Source organism: Schistocerca cancellata, chromosome 2 (genome assembly GCF_023864275.1).
Source record: "Schistocerca cancellata isolate TAMUIC-IGC-003103 chromosome 2, iqSchCanc2.1, whole genome shotgun sequence".
Taxonomy (NCBI): Eukaryota; Metazoa; Arthropoda; class Insecta; order Orthoptera; family Acrididae; genus Schistocerca; species Schistocerca cancellata.
The window spans coordinates 732580180-732595880 of record NC_064627.1 but is presented as its reverse complement, the minus strand read 5'-3'; the positions used below and the strand labels follow the sequence as shown (position 1 = coordinate 732595880).

Genomic DNA, 15701 nt, shown 5'->3' with positions numbered 1-15701 from the left:
ATAAAATAACAACTGGATAAGGAAATGGGGAGTACCAAAGAGGCTACAAACCTTTGAGAAATTGTGCCAAACAAATAGTTACTCTGAAATTAATCTTGACTTATTACTGCATACGAAAAAAGCTTCTCTCAATTACATTTATAGATTAAAAAAATATTATTATTTCCACAGACCCTCACTGTTAAAATTTTTAGACATTTTAGACTTCCCCCAAAATTAATTGAAATAATGCAACTTATCTTATCACATATAAATTCGAAAATTATGTTCAGAGGGGAACTTTCCGAATTATTCTTTGTAAACACTGGTTTGAAACAGACAGACAGTCTGTGAGCACTTTTTATAATTGTGCCCTCGAATACATAGTGAGGGAATGGTACAACGACAATCCAAAGAGCATTAAGGTAGGAACACAATAAGATGACATTAAGTTTAACTGTTTAATATTTGATGATGGCCTCGCTCTTCCCACCAACAACATTCAAGAAACCAAACAACAAACACAATTATTACAGGAAATTGTCCAGATTATTGGTCTTAAAGTATCTCTTGAAAAAACAGAAATAATGCCAAGGGAATCACCACTGGAAAATAAAACTAGAACTGGCGAAATTGATATAAAAATTGTTGAAAAGTTTAAATACTTGGGTCAAAAAATAACGCGCAATCTGAATAAGAAAATATCAAGGCACAGTAGAACAAACAAAATGATTAAAACACATCATGTTACCAAGAACACATACATCAAAAAATGCCTTTCAGTAGCCACAAAAGTGAAACACTACAAAGCAGCCACACAGCCGCAAATAACATTTGCACTACTGTAGCAATAGGCAGGTCACTCGAAGTAGAAGGAAAGATATTCAGAACACGCATAAATGAAAGCCTATAGTTCACTTGTCAATGTACATGACAGTCATGTAGGCATGGCAACATCGATTACATACCACCACACGTTTCCTAACAATTGCAAGACTCGAGGAGCTTCACGTCATGTGAATGATGGGTAGCTTCAATATCCAATTGAAAGAGTGGACTACACTGTCTGACGGACACTTGCAGGAGGTTCATTTTCTGAAAGAAACGTAAATCACTGCAGAAATATTTTACAGGGTGATACAGCTGCTGAATAGATTGTTTTTATGGAATCTTTAACACCTTCAAAAACCACGAGTGAGATTTTCATTTTCTCTGACTCGCTACATATCAATTATTAGACCTTCTGAAGTAGCCAGAGGTTGAAAATGCCGCTGCAGTTGTAAGGCTTTTTTATGTAGGACACGACCGGTTTCGGGCTCTTATACGCACATCTTCCGGTGTCGTAACTTTGTGCTGTGACTCGGAGCGCCGTAGTGGACGAGTACAAGACGCGGTGTGCTACCAGCGACCGCTCAGCGTGGAGTCCATACGCCCATCTTCAGGTACAAGAGCCCGAAATCGGTCGTGTCCCACATAAAAGAGCCTTACAAATAAGCAGTATTTTCAATCTCTACTATAATGCTCAGTTGCGGATATTCCTCCGACAGGATTGTTTCTACTGAAATAAATTAACAGTTCTTTACTGTAGTAAATATAATGTAGTTAAATTTCTTACTTGGATGTCTCCAAAGCCAAGGTTTACGAGTTATTCGAGATAAACGTATCTGAAGGTCAGTTTTGCTCATTTTCCTTGAATAAATCCACACCAGGTCCTCTGTCGTACCCCAATAAATAATTTAACTGTATTAAATTTCCAGCAAATGGCCCTTGTTCATTTTTTTTTTTGGACTAATAGTTTGCCCATACCGAGACAGAGATTAAGAAACACCAGCGCGTGGTATTTAAAGGAGTTGTAGATCTCATAAAAACTAGCGGCTCGAGTAGCTGAATCATTTTGTATAGAGAATTTTGTTCCATTAAAGTAATGTTCCTTGCTACAAATGGTCTCATTAAGATTGACTGCTATCTAGCCTTAGGATACCGCACGTCTATCATTAACATCATACCGTATCATGGAGACTAATAACGTGAATCGCATTATAAAGTATCAAGGATCATTTTCACAAGCTATGTTGGTATGACGCACCAGAGGAAGATATTTACGTTTTTAAGCGAAGATCAGTAAAGTGGAAGATGATTTATTTGTGTATCGATATTCAAAATGGTTACCATATTTAAGGCATAGCAACAACATTTTGCTGCTCCCTTCGATATCATTATGAACCAGTGTTTGCCAAAATTATGTCATTCGCTTTTTTCTTTTATTTCCCGCCACTATATTTTAACAGCGTGCCAAGAATATTACTGAAGTTGTTTTCTTCCCTACTGCCCCACTTGGCAGGAGCAAAGCTTCCGTCCCGACTGCGAGCTGGAGATATTCCAGAACCATGCTCCTTCCTGAGAGTTATTTAGTGGCTGCAGCAAGCGCTAAGGTAACATTAAATACTCTTAATTCCGTCATAACGTATCTCGTGGGCATCGTTAGGAGTATACTTCGTGTGCTGAAAATCCCCCCATTAAATCTTGTAAGCGGAGTTGAGTTCTCCGACATGCATGGAGAGAATGGTGCATTAATGTCGTCTCTGTGAGGCAAGATTGTGCCGAGAAGGGTAATACGCTGACGAGGAATTCCACGAACGTGTATCGTATTGTGACACACAAGAGATCAGATGAAAGTCTGACGAAATGGTGAAGAGCATTTGTCGCCTGCGCTGCATTACTGTAGCCAAGTCTTTGGCCACCTCACACTTTAGTATTCGATGTTGCAAATTTGAAAAAAAATATAGTGGTTATCTGCTGAGAATTACAAGTACCAGATTTTCACAAGGAACGACACAGCCGAAAAGTGATACTGCAACAAATAATTGAAAAATCAACAATCAACGGATGAACACACACGCACAAAGGGAAAAAATCAGTATGAGAGAGAGGGGGGGGGGAGGAGGGACAGAGAGATATTATTTACGGGAAGGGGCATATTTCTGTTTACTTTGTTTCGTTATTAGCACTGTTGCCTTTTCCGCACAGAATTTCCCTATTCCGTGACCACCGGTTTTCTTTCACTCCCTTGCCGGAAGGCACCCTGTGTTACGATTGGTTCATCTCGATTTATGACGACGGGCACTGTATTTTGCTGCAGATATTTCTGCCTAAGATATCTGAACGTATATTTTAGTACTTATGAACACCTTTTAGGTGAAAGGTGAAACCACAGTCATGCATTCATTTAAAGGTTACCGTAATGTTTGCCCATGTTTCAAAGGATCAGTTAATATTGTGACTTCTTATAATCATGTAATGGGGTCCAAGAAATCATTTATCTTTTTGTTACTCTTCAAGGAGTATTTTGTGAATATATTTAAATCTCTCTCTCTCTCTCTCTCTCTCTCTCTCTCTCTCTCTCTCTCCCTCCCTATATGTGGGTGCGTTGTTGAGTGCATGGGTGCATCAGTAGTGCAGGTATGTGTGTGTGTTGCTTCAAGCAACAGTGAAGCCTTTTAGCAAAAAATTTACTGTAGTAATATTGATGTATTTTTGGCTCAGTGAAAGAGTTTTTCGACCCAACAATGAGCACAAGGTCTTTTATTGTTGCAACACTGTGTTTCCAAACAGCCAAGTGAAAAAAACGCAACATAGTAAAAATATACTTATTAAACCAGTGAAAACCTTAAAGTCGTTCTGTCATCCTATTCTTCAGTTTGCGAAAGCTGATGTGGGGTAGTGCAATTCTCTTCCAATCATTTGAAAATTCGCACGGTGACAAGAGCAGTCGGTTTCACGGGGAAAACCTCGTTTGTATTTTTCCCATTGTGACAAATCAACGATAAGATATTGCTCTATGTCGCAATCTATTTTTAATCATTTTCTGTCGTTATATGTTTTTAGCGAGTGTTTCAAGTCAAACCAATGTTGAAATAAAATAACCGTCGTAATAGGGCGTTTAATGACATAACACTAGCCATTTAGTAATAAGCAATTCAACATGAAATCTACATTTTATAAACTGTCTCAGTAGTCCTAGACGGGAGGGAGAAATTGTTGACCCATGACAGCTTATGATGCTAATCGTGGTGAATGACCTCGTCGTTTTGCCTTGAAATATTTTTTTATGTGCTCCTGTTAAATGGTACCGTACATTGTAAACTGCTTCACTGATCCGTTCTTTCAGTCTGTGGATCCAAACTTTTGGGCATGTAGGCTGTTTCAATGGATGCTTTCTGAGAAGGTACTGAGGTACAAGTTTCTGTCCAGAAAGCGGCTCTTCCCCTACTCGTCTTGTGCTTTTACAAATCAGTAAGTAGCCAACATATGAAAAAAAGCATTCTGTGGAGAAATTTACAATCAATTCCGCACTATAAAATCCTGTATGTAACGGCCCAGCCACGTAACTATTCAGGAACAACGAAGCGGATGTTCTAGAAACGATTTCCGTGACATCGATTACCGGAACGCGGCTACGGATGATTCATACACCGATATTGGAATTAGGATGTACTACTTTTAGGAGTTAACTTCGTTACCAGTGACATGCCCGTCATATCAAAATAATATTAACAAAATGGCAACAGCAGAGGCTGGAAAGATGTACAATGTATGCAGAACTCTGCTCGGAACAATGAACTTGTGTTTTTGATATTTGTTCCTCATGCCAATTACACATGTGATGCGTTTGAAAATGTTGCATAAGGCGCGGAAAGTATTTTAACCTCTTCATTTGTGATGATCGGTAGCCTCTTTTGACATTCCATGTTGTAGTAATTATTCTCGATTAGTGGTTGTGCGGAAAAGTCGTTACTGATGCTTCACGGAACGTTAGTGGTTTCCCAAGTATAGGAATAATTGTGTCTTAGGATCGTAGACGTACCTTTCTTGCTGCCTAAAACGTCAAGTGCACTTCCGCAAGTTCGCACATTACCAATACAAGCAAATGCGTACTACATAAAGTAACACACAGAATAAAAAGTGAAGTTACCGACAAATTATGCATACGATCTCTAATGAAAATTAAACGGCCTTAGAGATCGTATTGACAGTTCTACATAGTATACCCAGAACCTGGAAGTCTGTGTACCCCGCCCTAGCCAGTGGTTGCTTTATATTTGTCTTTTTGACTGCAATAATTGTAATATCACTAAATTCTTTTGACACCTATTCCACATTCGCCCTGGCCTATTTGTCATGTTTTATCGTGTTAGTCGGGAACCCACTCAGTACTTTAGCACATATAAGTTGCTTAGGTCTTATTCTGACGACTTAGGATAGAGCTAAATATAACTTTTTCATTCAGGCCCCATGGAATATTTGAATAAACTTTAAAATTCCAAACAACAAAGTAAAACGCGGTTAAGGATGCAGTGCTCGAGGTTCTAATTAGAAAACAAAATGTGTACAATTCTTTAATGGTTTCATCATCCTAGGGGACTGATGATCTCATCAGTTAAATCCCATAGTGCTCACAAGGGGGACCTCCCCATCGCACCAACCTCAGATTTAGTTATAAGTTGGCACGGTGGATAGGCCCTGAAAAACTGAACACAGAGCACTCGAGAAAACAGGAAGAAGTTGTGTGAAATTATGAAAAAATAAGCAAAATATACGAACTGAGTAGTCCAAGTGGAAGATGAGCTACATCAAGGAGAGTCTGAGCTCAGGAGCGCCGTGGTTCCGTGGTAAGTGTGAGCAGCTGCGGAACGAGAGGTCCTTGATTCAAGTCTTCTCTTTCCTCGAGTGAGAACTTCAATTTTTTATATTCAGACAATTATTTTGCGAAGCTGCACAGGTACACAGAGCAGTATTGTTTACGTGATCGTGTGTCAATCATCAAAGTTGAGGCACTCACACATAATCATCTTCGCTCTCCAAAATTCCAGGACATGTTCAGATTTGCTTGGACATATGCAGGACTTGACGGTCTACACAAGGAAAAATTTGAAAACGTTAAAAACATATGTTTTGAGAGAGCACAGGGAAAACTGTGCGACTGTGAAACTGTCGCAGTCATTAGTTGCAGTTTATGTGACAAACTCTTGTGTTTTCATCACTTTTTACCCATTCGCCAAGTGTACAAGTTAGGTGGGTCGCCAACATATTCCTGTCATGTGACGCACATGCCATCAACAGTGTCGTATAGAATATATCAGACGTGTTTTCCTGTGGAGGAACCGGTTGACCTATGACCTTGCGATCAAATGTTTTCGGTTCCCATTGGAGAGGCACGTCCTTTCGTCTACAAATCGCTCGGTTTTGCGGTGCGGTCTCAAAACACAGACACTAAACTTATTACAGTGAACAGAGACGTCAGTGAACGAACGGACAGATCGTAACTTCGCGAAAATAAAGAAAGTAAACTTTCCACTCGAGTGAACAGTTGAACCAAAAAAAATTGTTCAAATGGTTCTGAGCACTATGGGACTCAACGTCTGAGGTCATTAGTCCCCTAGAACTTAGAACTAGTTAAACCTAACTAACCTAAGGACATCACACACATCCATGCCCGAGGCAGGATTTGAACCTGCGACCGTAGTGGTCTCGCGGTTCCAGACTGCAGCGCCACTTCGGCCGGCACTTGAACCAAGGACCTCTCGTTCCGCAGCTGCTCACGCTAACCACGGGACCACGGCGCTCCTGAGCTCACAATATCCTTGATGTCACCTATATTACACATGGACTACTTAGTTTGTACATTATGCTTATTTTTTTCTTAGTTCCACACAACTTCTTCCTGTTTTCTCGATTGATCTGTGTTTAGTTTTTCAAGCCCTATCCACTGTGCCATCTTATAACTAAATCTGAGGGGGTTGCGATGAGGAGGTTCCCTTGTCAGAGCCATCTGAACCTTTCATTATTTGTCTTGCGTTGTGTTCTCTGTTCCACGCACCCAGCTGCCTATCATGAGCCCAACCTACTAAAAACACAGTGCTCAGTCTTCACTTGACAACAATGCAATCTATATTGTGAGGCCAATGTCTTACATTAGGCCAGGAATAACCTGCTCTGAGAATATTGGCAGACGCTCGAATTATAATCTACATTGACTCAGCTGCAGATGGCAAATGCGAGGTAAAGAGTGCATTACTTGGGTGTTGCACGGGTACTTACTGACTGAAAAATAACAATGACAGTAGTTTGTGCCGCCATACTGCATTAATGAGACACGTAGGAGCACTCACCCTGAAATCACCTCCCCCCTCCTGTTGGGGTAGAGCTCGGGGTGGTGGCCGTACCGCAGGTACACCTCCAGCTGCTGCTCTGCTCGGGAGTCGAAGCTGAAGTAGGTCTGGTCCGTGAAGTTGTCCACGTGGAACACCACCTTGACGAAGCTCGTCTCCGAGATGAACGTCTGCGGCTGCTCAGTCTCGCCGCAGAACATGCCCGGGTCTTTGCGGTTGCTCACGTCCGTTTTTGCGTTACCATCGACAATCTGCAAATAGAAACTCGGTGTAAGCTGCTGCAAACGCGATTCACTATAAAACAACCTAATGAAACCAAACGTGAACTCTTCCATTTTTGTTTAGTATTAGAACTACGTCGCCATTTTCTAGACCTGTCATAGAATCTCATCATAAAGGTACCTCAAAAATTTCAGACAATAATACATATCCTAATAGGGAAAATTTATTACAAAAAATTATGAAAATATGGAAACAAGAATGTTGATAATGATAGTCATCTCCCAAAAAATCAAATTTCATGTTTTGTTGATGCCGATGAGTGCTCTGCTCATTGTAACTTATTGATAATGTAGCTAATATCAACTCTGCCACTTCACACAGAAAAACAGATATCTGAAAATAATCCACAGCCATCAACCGTAACATACGACTGCAAAAGACATGTTCTCGGTCTCGACCCAGCGAAGTGGCGAAGTGCTTACACAACTGGATTCGCGTTTGGGAGGACGACGGTTCAAATCCGCTTCTGACCATCCTGTTATAGGTTTTCCATGGTTTCCCTTTGAAAGGGCATGGCCGATTTCCTTCTCCTTCCCTCCCCAAAACGAGCTTGTGCTCCGCCTTTAGTGACCTCGTTGTGAACGGGACGTTACACACTAACCTCCTCCTTCTCTCGCTCTCGAATGGTGGTCCAGCATAGGCCAACTCTTAACAGTTGTAAATCGCTACAAACATTTAGCCACAGGTGAGAACTTACCTAAAGCAGTTGTCAGATAAAATAAATAATTCCATTTCATGACGATAGCAGTATCAAAGTTCGAGGAGGAGTTTCTGTATACTTTCCTGGAAATCGAGAGGAACTCGTGGTAAATTTAGGTCTCGCGTAAATCTATGGGGCTTGCTCATAAGACCTCATTGAAAAAGAGTTCTTAGCGAGAGAAAAGTATCGGGGTTCGTAGAATTGTTCAACTTTTTCATAATTTTTGAACTTTTGGAATGTTTTCGAAACACAAGTCTTCCTTTCAGTAAAAATGGTTTGTTTCAGGTCCACCCAGAGCGTGCCACTCATAGCTGCAGAGTAGAGTAACAGATACTGATTTCCACAACACAGTAGGAATAACTATGGCATAGTCGAAGTAAATCATGAAAATGAAATTCGAAATATCATGTTATGATATTACAGGATTGAAATGCAGTTGTTGGAGAAGATATAGGCGATGATAGACTTCGGAAATACGTAAGGGGAAAAAGAAATAAATGACATGAAAAATAAAATTGATTATGCGAAGAAAATTCGAGGTGTATGAAAAACACACTTTTCAAGACCCAAAAAAAACACATTCTTTATAATTTGAAGATAACCTTTACCTAAGTGATTGCGTATAGTCGAAAGAGATTTGAAAATTGCCTACAGAAAAAGAGCCATATTTACGTGCAGATTTAATTTCTTGAACTTACTGTGGTGTTAGGGAAAATGAAATTATTACTCGAGAAAAACAAAAATTACGAAGTGAATTAGCGTTTAACTCCTCCCGTTTCAGTATTGTAATAACCGCAAAATACTGCAGAAAGAAAGCCACACGTAAAGTAATGAGAACACGCTGGGCAAATAAGTGATGATGTGTTATATTGGTAGTTCGCAACATTTCCTAATACTCATGAACTTTTAAGCTGATTCTAATGTACTAAAAATGCATAAGTGATTAGATATTCAGGAATATGGAACATAGCCCACGAGTAAAAGTACTCTAAGGTAAGTGGAATGTGTTCGCCATAATCACTTTGATTAAACACATTCACGTCTATGGGATATGTTGATCACAATTTCATCACGTTGTGAGCTTATTCTCAATATTTTCAGTGCAGGAAAAACCCGTTCCTATAGGTGAAGGATACTGTAAGCATTACGACGATTAGATTAACATGAAAGAAACCTTTCGGATGCGAGCATCATACCGACAAATCCTAGAGACACTTGGCTGTAGTGGACATCAAGAAACATGTCAGCGGGGTTAATCCGAAGATTCAGTTTAACATGCATGATGAGGCAGGTGGAAGATATTATTTTTTTTATGTTCTCCTTTTCTAGAAAAAAGATGGTAGCTTAGGCCACACAGTTTACCGGAAACCCGAGCACACAGATCGTTACCTACACCAGGACTCGAACCCCCTCCCACAAAAAAGCGAGGCATCAGAAAAACTTTGACGGATAGAGATAGGAACATTTGCTAACCAGAGCTGCTTGACGCTGAAATAAAATACCTCACCAGCGGAAAAATATTTTTCAAGTGGCTCTGAGCACTATGGGACTTAACTTCTGAGGTCATCAGTCCCCTGGAACTTAGAACTACTTCAACCAAACTAACCTAAGGACATCACATACATCCATGCCCGATGCAGTACTGGAATCTGCGACCTCAGCGGTCACGCGGTTTCAGACTGTACTGCCTAGAACCGCTCGGCCACTGCGGTCGGCCTCACCAGTGCTTTGCTCAATAATGGTTACTCGTCTACTGAGCTAAAAAGAGCGTTAAGACCACTGCACAGAAATCATAGCGATGCACAAGTGCCTGTGAAAGGCCTTTCTTTAAGAACATTTCTCTCCGCATACAAAAAAATAGAAAAAAATATAACGTCGCTGTAATCTACGAACCCAGACGGACGATAAAATATCATTTAAAACTGTTCAGTGACGCTGGTCAACCGCTGGGAAAAGCGTGAATTTAACCTTCCGTCGGGCGCGGCTGTTCAGATTGATACTCCTCGAAGTTTACTGTAAATTATTTTTCAACGATTGGCAGCACTGACGCCTACTCGCTAGCAGCTACCGAACACTTGTCATTGTTGCGTGCTTCAGTGTCGATACGACTGGTCTGTTGTCGATACATGTGCTGATTGATCTGTTTGATACACTGCGCCAGTTCGTGTTACTTTTCAACAATTCATTTCTTTGGTTATCAACATAACTTAGTAAGTTGGTTTGGTTTGGTTGTTTGGGGAAGGAGACCAGACAGCGTGGTCATCGGTCGCATCGGATTAGGGAAGGATGGGGAAGGAAGTCGGCCGTGCCCTTTCAGAGGAACCATCCCGGCATTAGCCTGGAGTGATTTAGGGAAATCACGGAAAACCTAAATCAGGATGGCCGGACGCGGGATTGAACCGTCGTCCTCCCGAATGTGAGTCCAGTGTCTAACCACTGCGCCACCTCGCTCGGTACTTAGTTAGTAGTACAATGTTAATATACAATGTGTAATGCACTTATTTACTTTTTGGACCGTTTAATCGTCAGTTAAGAATGTTTGAGTATCACACTGCGCCTGACCATTATTTTATAGGAATTTTATCAAAATGGCTCTGAGCAAATGGCTCTGAGCACTATGGGACTTAACATCTGTGGTCATCAGTCCCCTAGATCTTAAAACTACTTAAACCTAAGGACATCACATCCATGCCCGAGGCAGGATTCGAACCTGCGACCGTAGCGGTCACGTGGTTCCAGACTGAAGCTCCTAGAACCGCACGGCCACACCGGCCGGCCGGAATTTTATCATTTTAGGTATGAGACACTTGATCATGGCAGGCTACAGTAAGACGTACAACCTCTTTGACCCAAATCATGTTGCAGAAATACTCAAAATGTTGTTCGAAGAGGATAATGGTGAAGTTCAAGAGGATTTTGAAGATGAAGTAGACTCAGATTGTGATGACCCAGTTGAAGATCGGCAGGAAGATTCAGAAACAGGGGAAAACGACAGTGAAAACGACGAGGAAGTACTTGAAGAAAGCCAGCATTATTACACTGGAAGGGACAAAGAGACAAAATGGAATAAAGTTCCACCATCGCAGAGAGTACGTTTGATGGCCCACAGTATTATTCGAAAGTTATCTGGTCCTATAGGTGCGGCGAAAGCATTGAGAACGCCTTTGGAATGTTGGAATTGCCTCATAGATGACGACATTCTATCGATTATAGTTATGTATACCAATTAGTACATTGAGAGCCTCAAAGCTTCTTTTCAGCGAGAGAGAGACGTAAAACCTATAGATATTATTGAATTAAAAGCTTTCATTGGTCTTTTTGGCTATTGTTAAAAAAAGTAACAGACAAAGCTTAGAAGATCTGTGGGGAAGTGATGGGGATGGAATTAAAAAATTTCGTCTCGTTATGAACATAAAACGTTTCAAATTCATCATGCGGTGCCTTAGATTAGACAATCGTGTGATTCGCGATGAAAGGAGAAAATTAGACAAGATAACAGCGATTCGGGAAATATTTTCTCTGTTTGTACAGAATTGCCAGAAATCTTACACCCTCGGAGAAAACACATTAGATGAGAAACTTGAAGGATTCCGTGGAAGGTGCATGATGATGATGATGATGATGTTTGGTTTGTGGGGCGCTCAACTGCGTGGTTATCAGCGCCCGTACAATTACCCAGTCTTTGGTCAGTCCAATTTCGCCACATTCCTGGATGATGATGAAATGATGAGGACAACACAAACACCCAGTCATCTCGAGGCAGGTGAAAATCCCTGACCCCGCCGGGAATCGAACCCGGGACCCCGTGCTCGGGAAGCGAGAACGCTACCGCGAGACCACGAGCGGCGGACTGGAAGGTGCAGTTTCCGCCAGTACATACGTAGCAAACCAAACAAATATGGAATTAAGATATATCATCTTGTGTATTCCCAAGTATATCATCTCTATAATTTGGAAATATACGCTGGGCTGCAGCCAGAAGGATTGTACCACGTTAGCAATAAACCTTCAGATGTTGTTCTGCGACTATGTGAACCAATTTATCAGTCAGGTCCAAATGTGACAGCAGACAATTGGTTTACTAGTATTCGTTTGATAGAAGAGCTAAGAAGAAAAAAATCTTTCTTTTGTTGGGACGATGAAGAAAAAGAAGCGTGAGGTTCCTCTGGCGTTTGCTACCAGTAAAGGCAGGGCTGTCCATAGTTCACTTTTTGGCTTCAAGAAAGGCTGTACCCTAGTTTCCCACGTTCCTAAAAAGGGGAAGTGTGTTATCTTGGCATCAAATTTGCATGAAGATAATGCAGTAGATGCTGACACTGGAGTTAAACAGAAGCCATCCATTGTAACATTTTACAAGAGCACCAAAGGTGGAATCGACACTACAGATAAGTTGACCGCTTCATACAATGTAGCAAGAAATGTGTGCCGTTGGCCCATGGTCATATTTTTTGCAATGATCAATATGAGTGGAATCAATTCACAAGTAATTTACTATGGCAACAACGAGAATTTTATCCGAAGAAAAGGATTCCTGAAGCAACTCTTACATGCGTTACTTCTACCTCACTTGGTTCATAGATGCTGGGACACCTCAGCAATTCACAGAGATCTTCAACTGCGGCTACAACAATATAGGCCAACGTGTGAAGAAGAAGCAGAAGGAGCAGAAACGAAAAACAAGGGACTGGGATCAAGAGGAAAAGGTGTAATACCTGCACAGAAAAAAGACTGACAAAATACTGTTGCAAAATGTGTCGGAAGCCTATCTGTTTGATACACATTGAACCTTTTTGCTCTGAATGCGGAAAAATCCCGCATTTGTTATCACAGTGAAAAAGTGACGATGAAACAAATGATTGAGTTGTAATATCATTGTTGTTCTGCTCCAGTGTCATAATAGCCTTTCTGGGAAGATAATTGTAATTTTTAATGCGTTTTATTAGTGAAATATAATAAAGAAGCAAATGAAAAAGCGACGTTTTTATCATTTGTTACTAAAGCCCAACATTGACTATAAGAAATCTGAATGATGAATATTTCTACTGCAGTTGTGCTTGTATGCCATCTTTGTCTTTCTTTAAATATATTTGGCACTTATAATATGTTTGGTTCAAAATGGTGCAAATGGCTCTGAGCACTATGGGACTCAACATCTTAGGTCATAAGTCCCCTAGAACTTAGAACTACTTAAACCTAACTAACCTAAGGACATCACACACACCCATGTCCGAGGCAGGATTCGAACCTGCGACCGTAGTAGTCCCGCGGTTCCGGACTGCAGCGCCAGAACCGCTAGACCACCGCGGCCGGCCAATATGTTTGGTGAACAGAATTTAACAAATGATCACGTGAATAAACGGTGTGATCAATTTGATACACCGCGCCCGATCTCGCTGCGACAAACACCGCACCCGACAGAAGGTTAAGGGATTCCGTGTAGTTGTACGTGAGTACTACAAAACGAATGGTCTACAAAAAGAACGGTCAAACAACGACCAGAAGCGCACAAGGGTAGTTGAAGAAGGGGGGAGACTGACAGACTGGCTGTTTCGGAATGCGCTTTGGAACCAGGAGACCACCACATCTATTGTGACAGGACTCAGGTATTAGCAGCCACAAGCCAATATCATGAAAGGCTGGAGACCATAGAGATTGTAAAACACCCATAGAAGAAGATAGGATGGCGTGAAATTGAATGAAATTTGGATTCCAGTGCTGAAGAAGATGTGTACCATGTTGAGAGAGCAACAGCAGACGATGACAGTAGACAATGGCCAGTTACGCTCGGGTATTCCAAACATGTGACGTCACGCAACTGCGCGGAAGCACGTACAAACAGAATTTTGCTGCAGTCTGTAGTGAGCCAGGATGTGTATCTAACACTAAAACAAGCTACGATCCCCCTTGAAAATATCCTCCACATATGGGGCGGAACGTTGAGTTTAAATGTGAAATCCATACGATCGTGTCATAATCGCCCGGAAAATTTTATTAATTGTGGCTCTTGTGGCTGTGAAAGTTTAAAGAGTGGAATGACTGCAGAGAAAATGGTGACGAGTTGGACTTAGGACAACCATGTAGCTAGAGGAACAGGAACTCGCCCTTTCAGAAAGATTAAATTGGAAGATAATCGTAGAATTATTCTAGTGGATAGGACGAAAAGGGGGATGACAGTACTAAAATCCAAGAAGCGTTTATGGACAGAATGACACTAGGAATTGTATGGAACATACTACTGGAATCTGCGTTGAGACCTCCCATTATCATGCTCGGTTTGTTACTGACACCGTGGGCAGACAACAGAGATTTGGATAGTGTAGGGCGAGAGTCAGCTGGGACGTTGTGTGGCATGCAGTAATGTTTAGTGATGAGACTCACTTCTTCTGGCTGTCAAATTGCAGTCAACGTGTCCGTAGACGACCTAGATAAAGATCACAAGAAGCCGGGATTTTCGAAGCCCATACCTGTCTAATTACTGCTACGCTAGTGTGAGGATCTACAACATATGAAAACAGGTGTGATATGGTATATACTGATGAAATTCTGAATTATCGCCAGTATGTGGCAAGACAGTAAAACATGTTGTGTTTCATTACCAAGATACTTCCGGTATTAGTTTGCGCCTTACTACTCATTTCCTTTCCTGTTCCACTCGCACATAGAGCTAGAGAACAACGACTATGTAAAAGCATCCGTATGAACTCTAATTTCTCGCATCTTTTCCTCATGGTCCTTACGCGGAATATACGTTGGTGCCAAAAGAATCGTTCTGCAGTTGTCCTCAAATGCCGTTTTCTAAATTTAGACAATTGTTACTAGCAGAAATGAAGCGTCATTCTCCCTCCCGGGATACCCATTTGAGTTCACGAAGCACCTCCATAAAACTAGTGACCTGATCGAACGACGGCCTGGTAGGAATTCCAAATACTCGAACAGTATTCAAGAATTGGTCGCACTATTGCAAAATTCTCCTAATAAAACGAAGTCGACCATTCGCATTCTCTTCAACAAACCTCAAGTGCTCCTTAAATCTCATGTTGCTTTGCAACGCTACGAATAAACATTTCATCAAAGTGAGTGTTCCAAGCGGCACTCTACTAAAGCTTTTTACGAGCGTTGTGATATTCTTCTTCCTATCTATCCGCATTATCTTACCACAGCGTCATCAACAAACCACTCCGCCTGGTTGTCTGGGTAGAAACGTGCTTGTCTCCCGTATAGCAGGCCCGGGTTCGATTCCCAGTAGGGTAGCAGATTTTCTCCACTCGTGGACTGGGTATTGTGTCGTTGTAATCATAATTTCATCCTCATCATCGGCAGCAAGTCGCCCAATACATCGTCGACTGAAATAAGACCTGCACTTGGCGGCCGAACCCGAATGGGGCATCCCGGTCAATAAAGCCATGCGATCATTTTATTCATTTTCATCAGCAAACCGCCGTTAATTTCTGCTCATCGTGTATGTCGGATCATCTATGTGTATAGAGAATAAGAGCGGTCCAGTCGCACTTCCCTGGAGCACTGTTGACGATTACCTTGCCTCTGATGAACACTCGTCGTCGGGGACAAAA

General features: G+C 41.4%; 1 protein-coding gene across 1 annotated transcript in view; it reads right to left on the bottom strand.

Moving 5' to 3' along the window:
* LOC126158170 (uncharacterized) overlaps window positions 1–15701 on the bottom strand; it is a 508840-nt gene that overhangs the window by 79590 nt on the left and 413549 nt on the right. The window contains exon 3 of the mRNA XM_049916425.1: window positions 7149–7399. Within this exon, the coding sequence (XP_049772382.1) occupies window positions 7149–7399 (251 nt within the window). The remainder of the gene's footprint in view (window positions 1–7148; window positions 7400–15701) is intronic.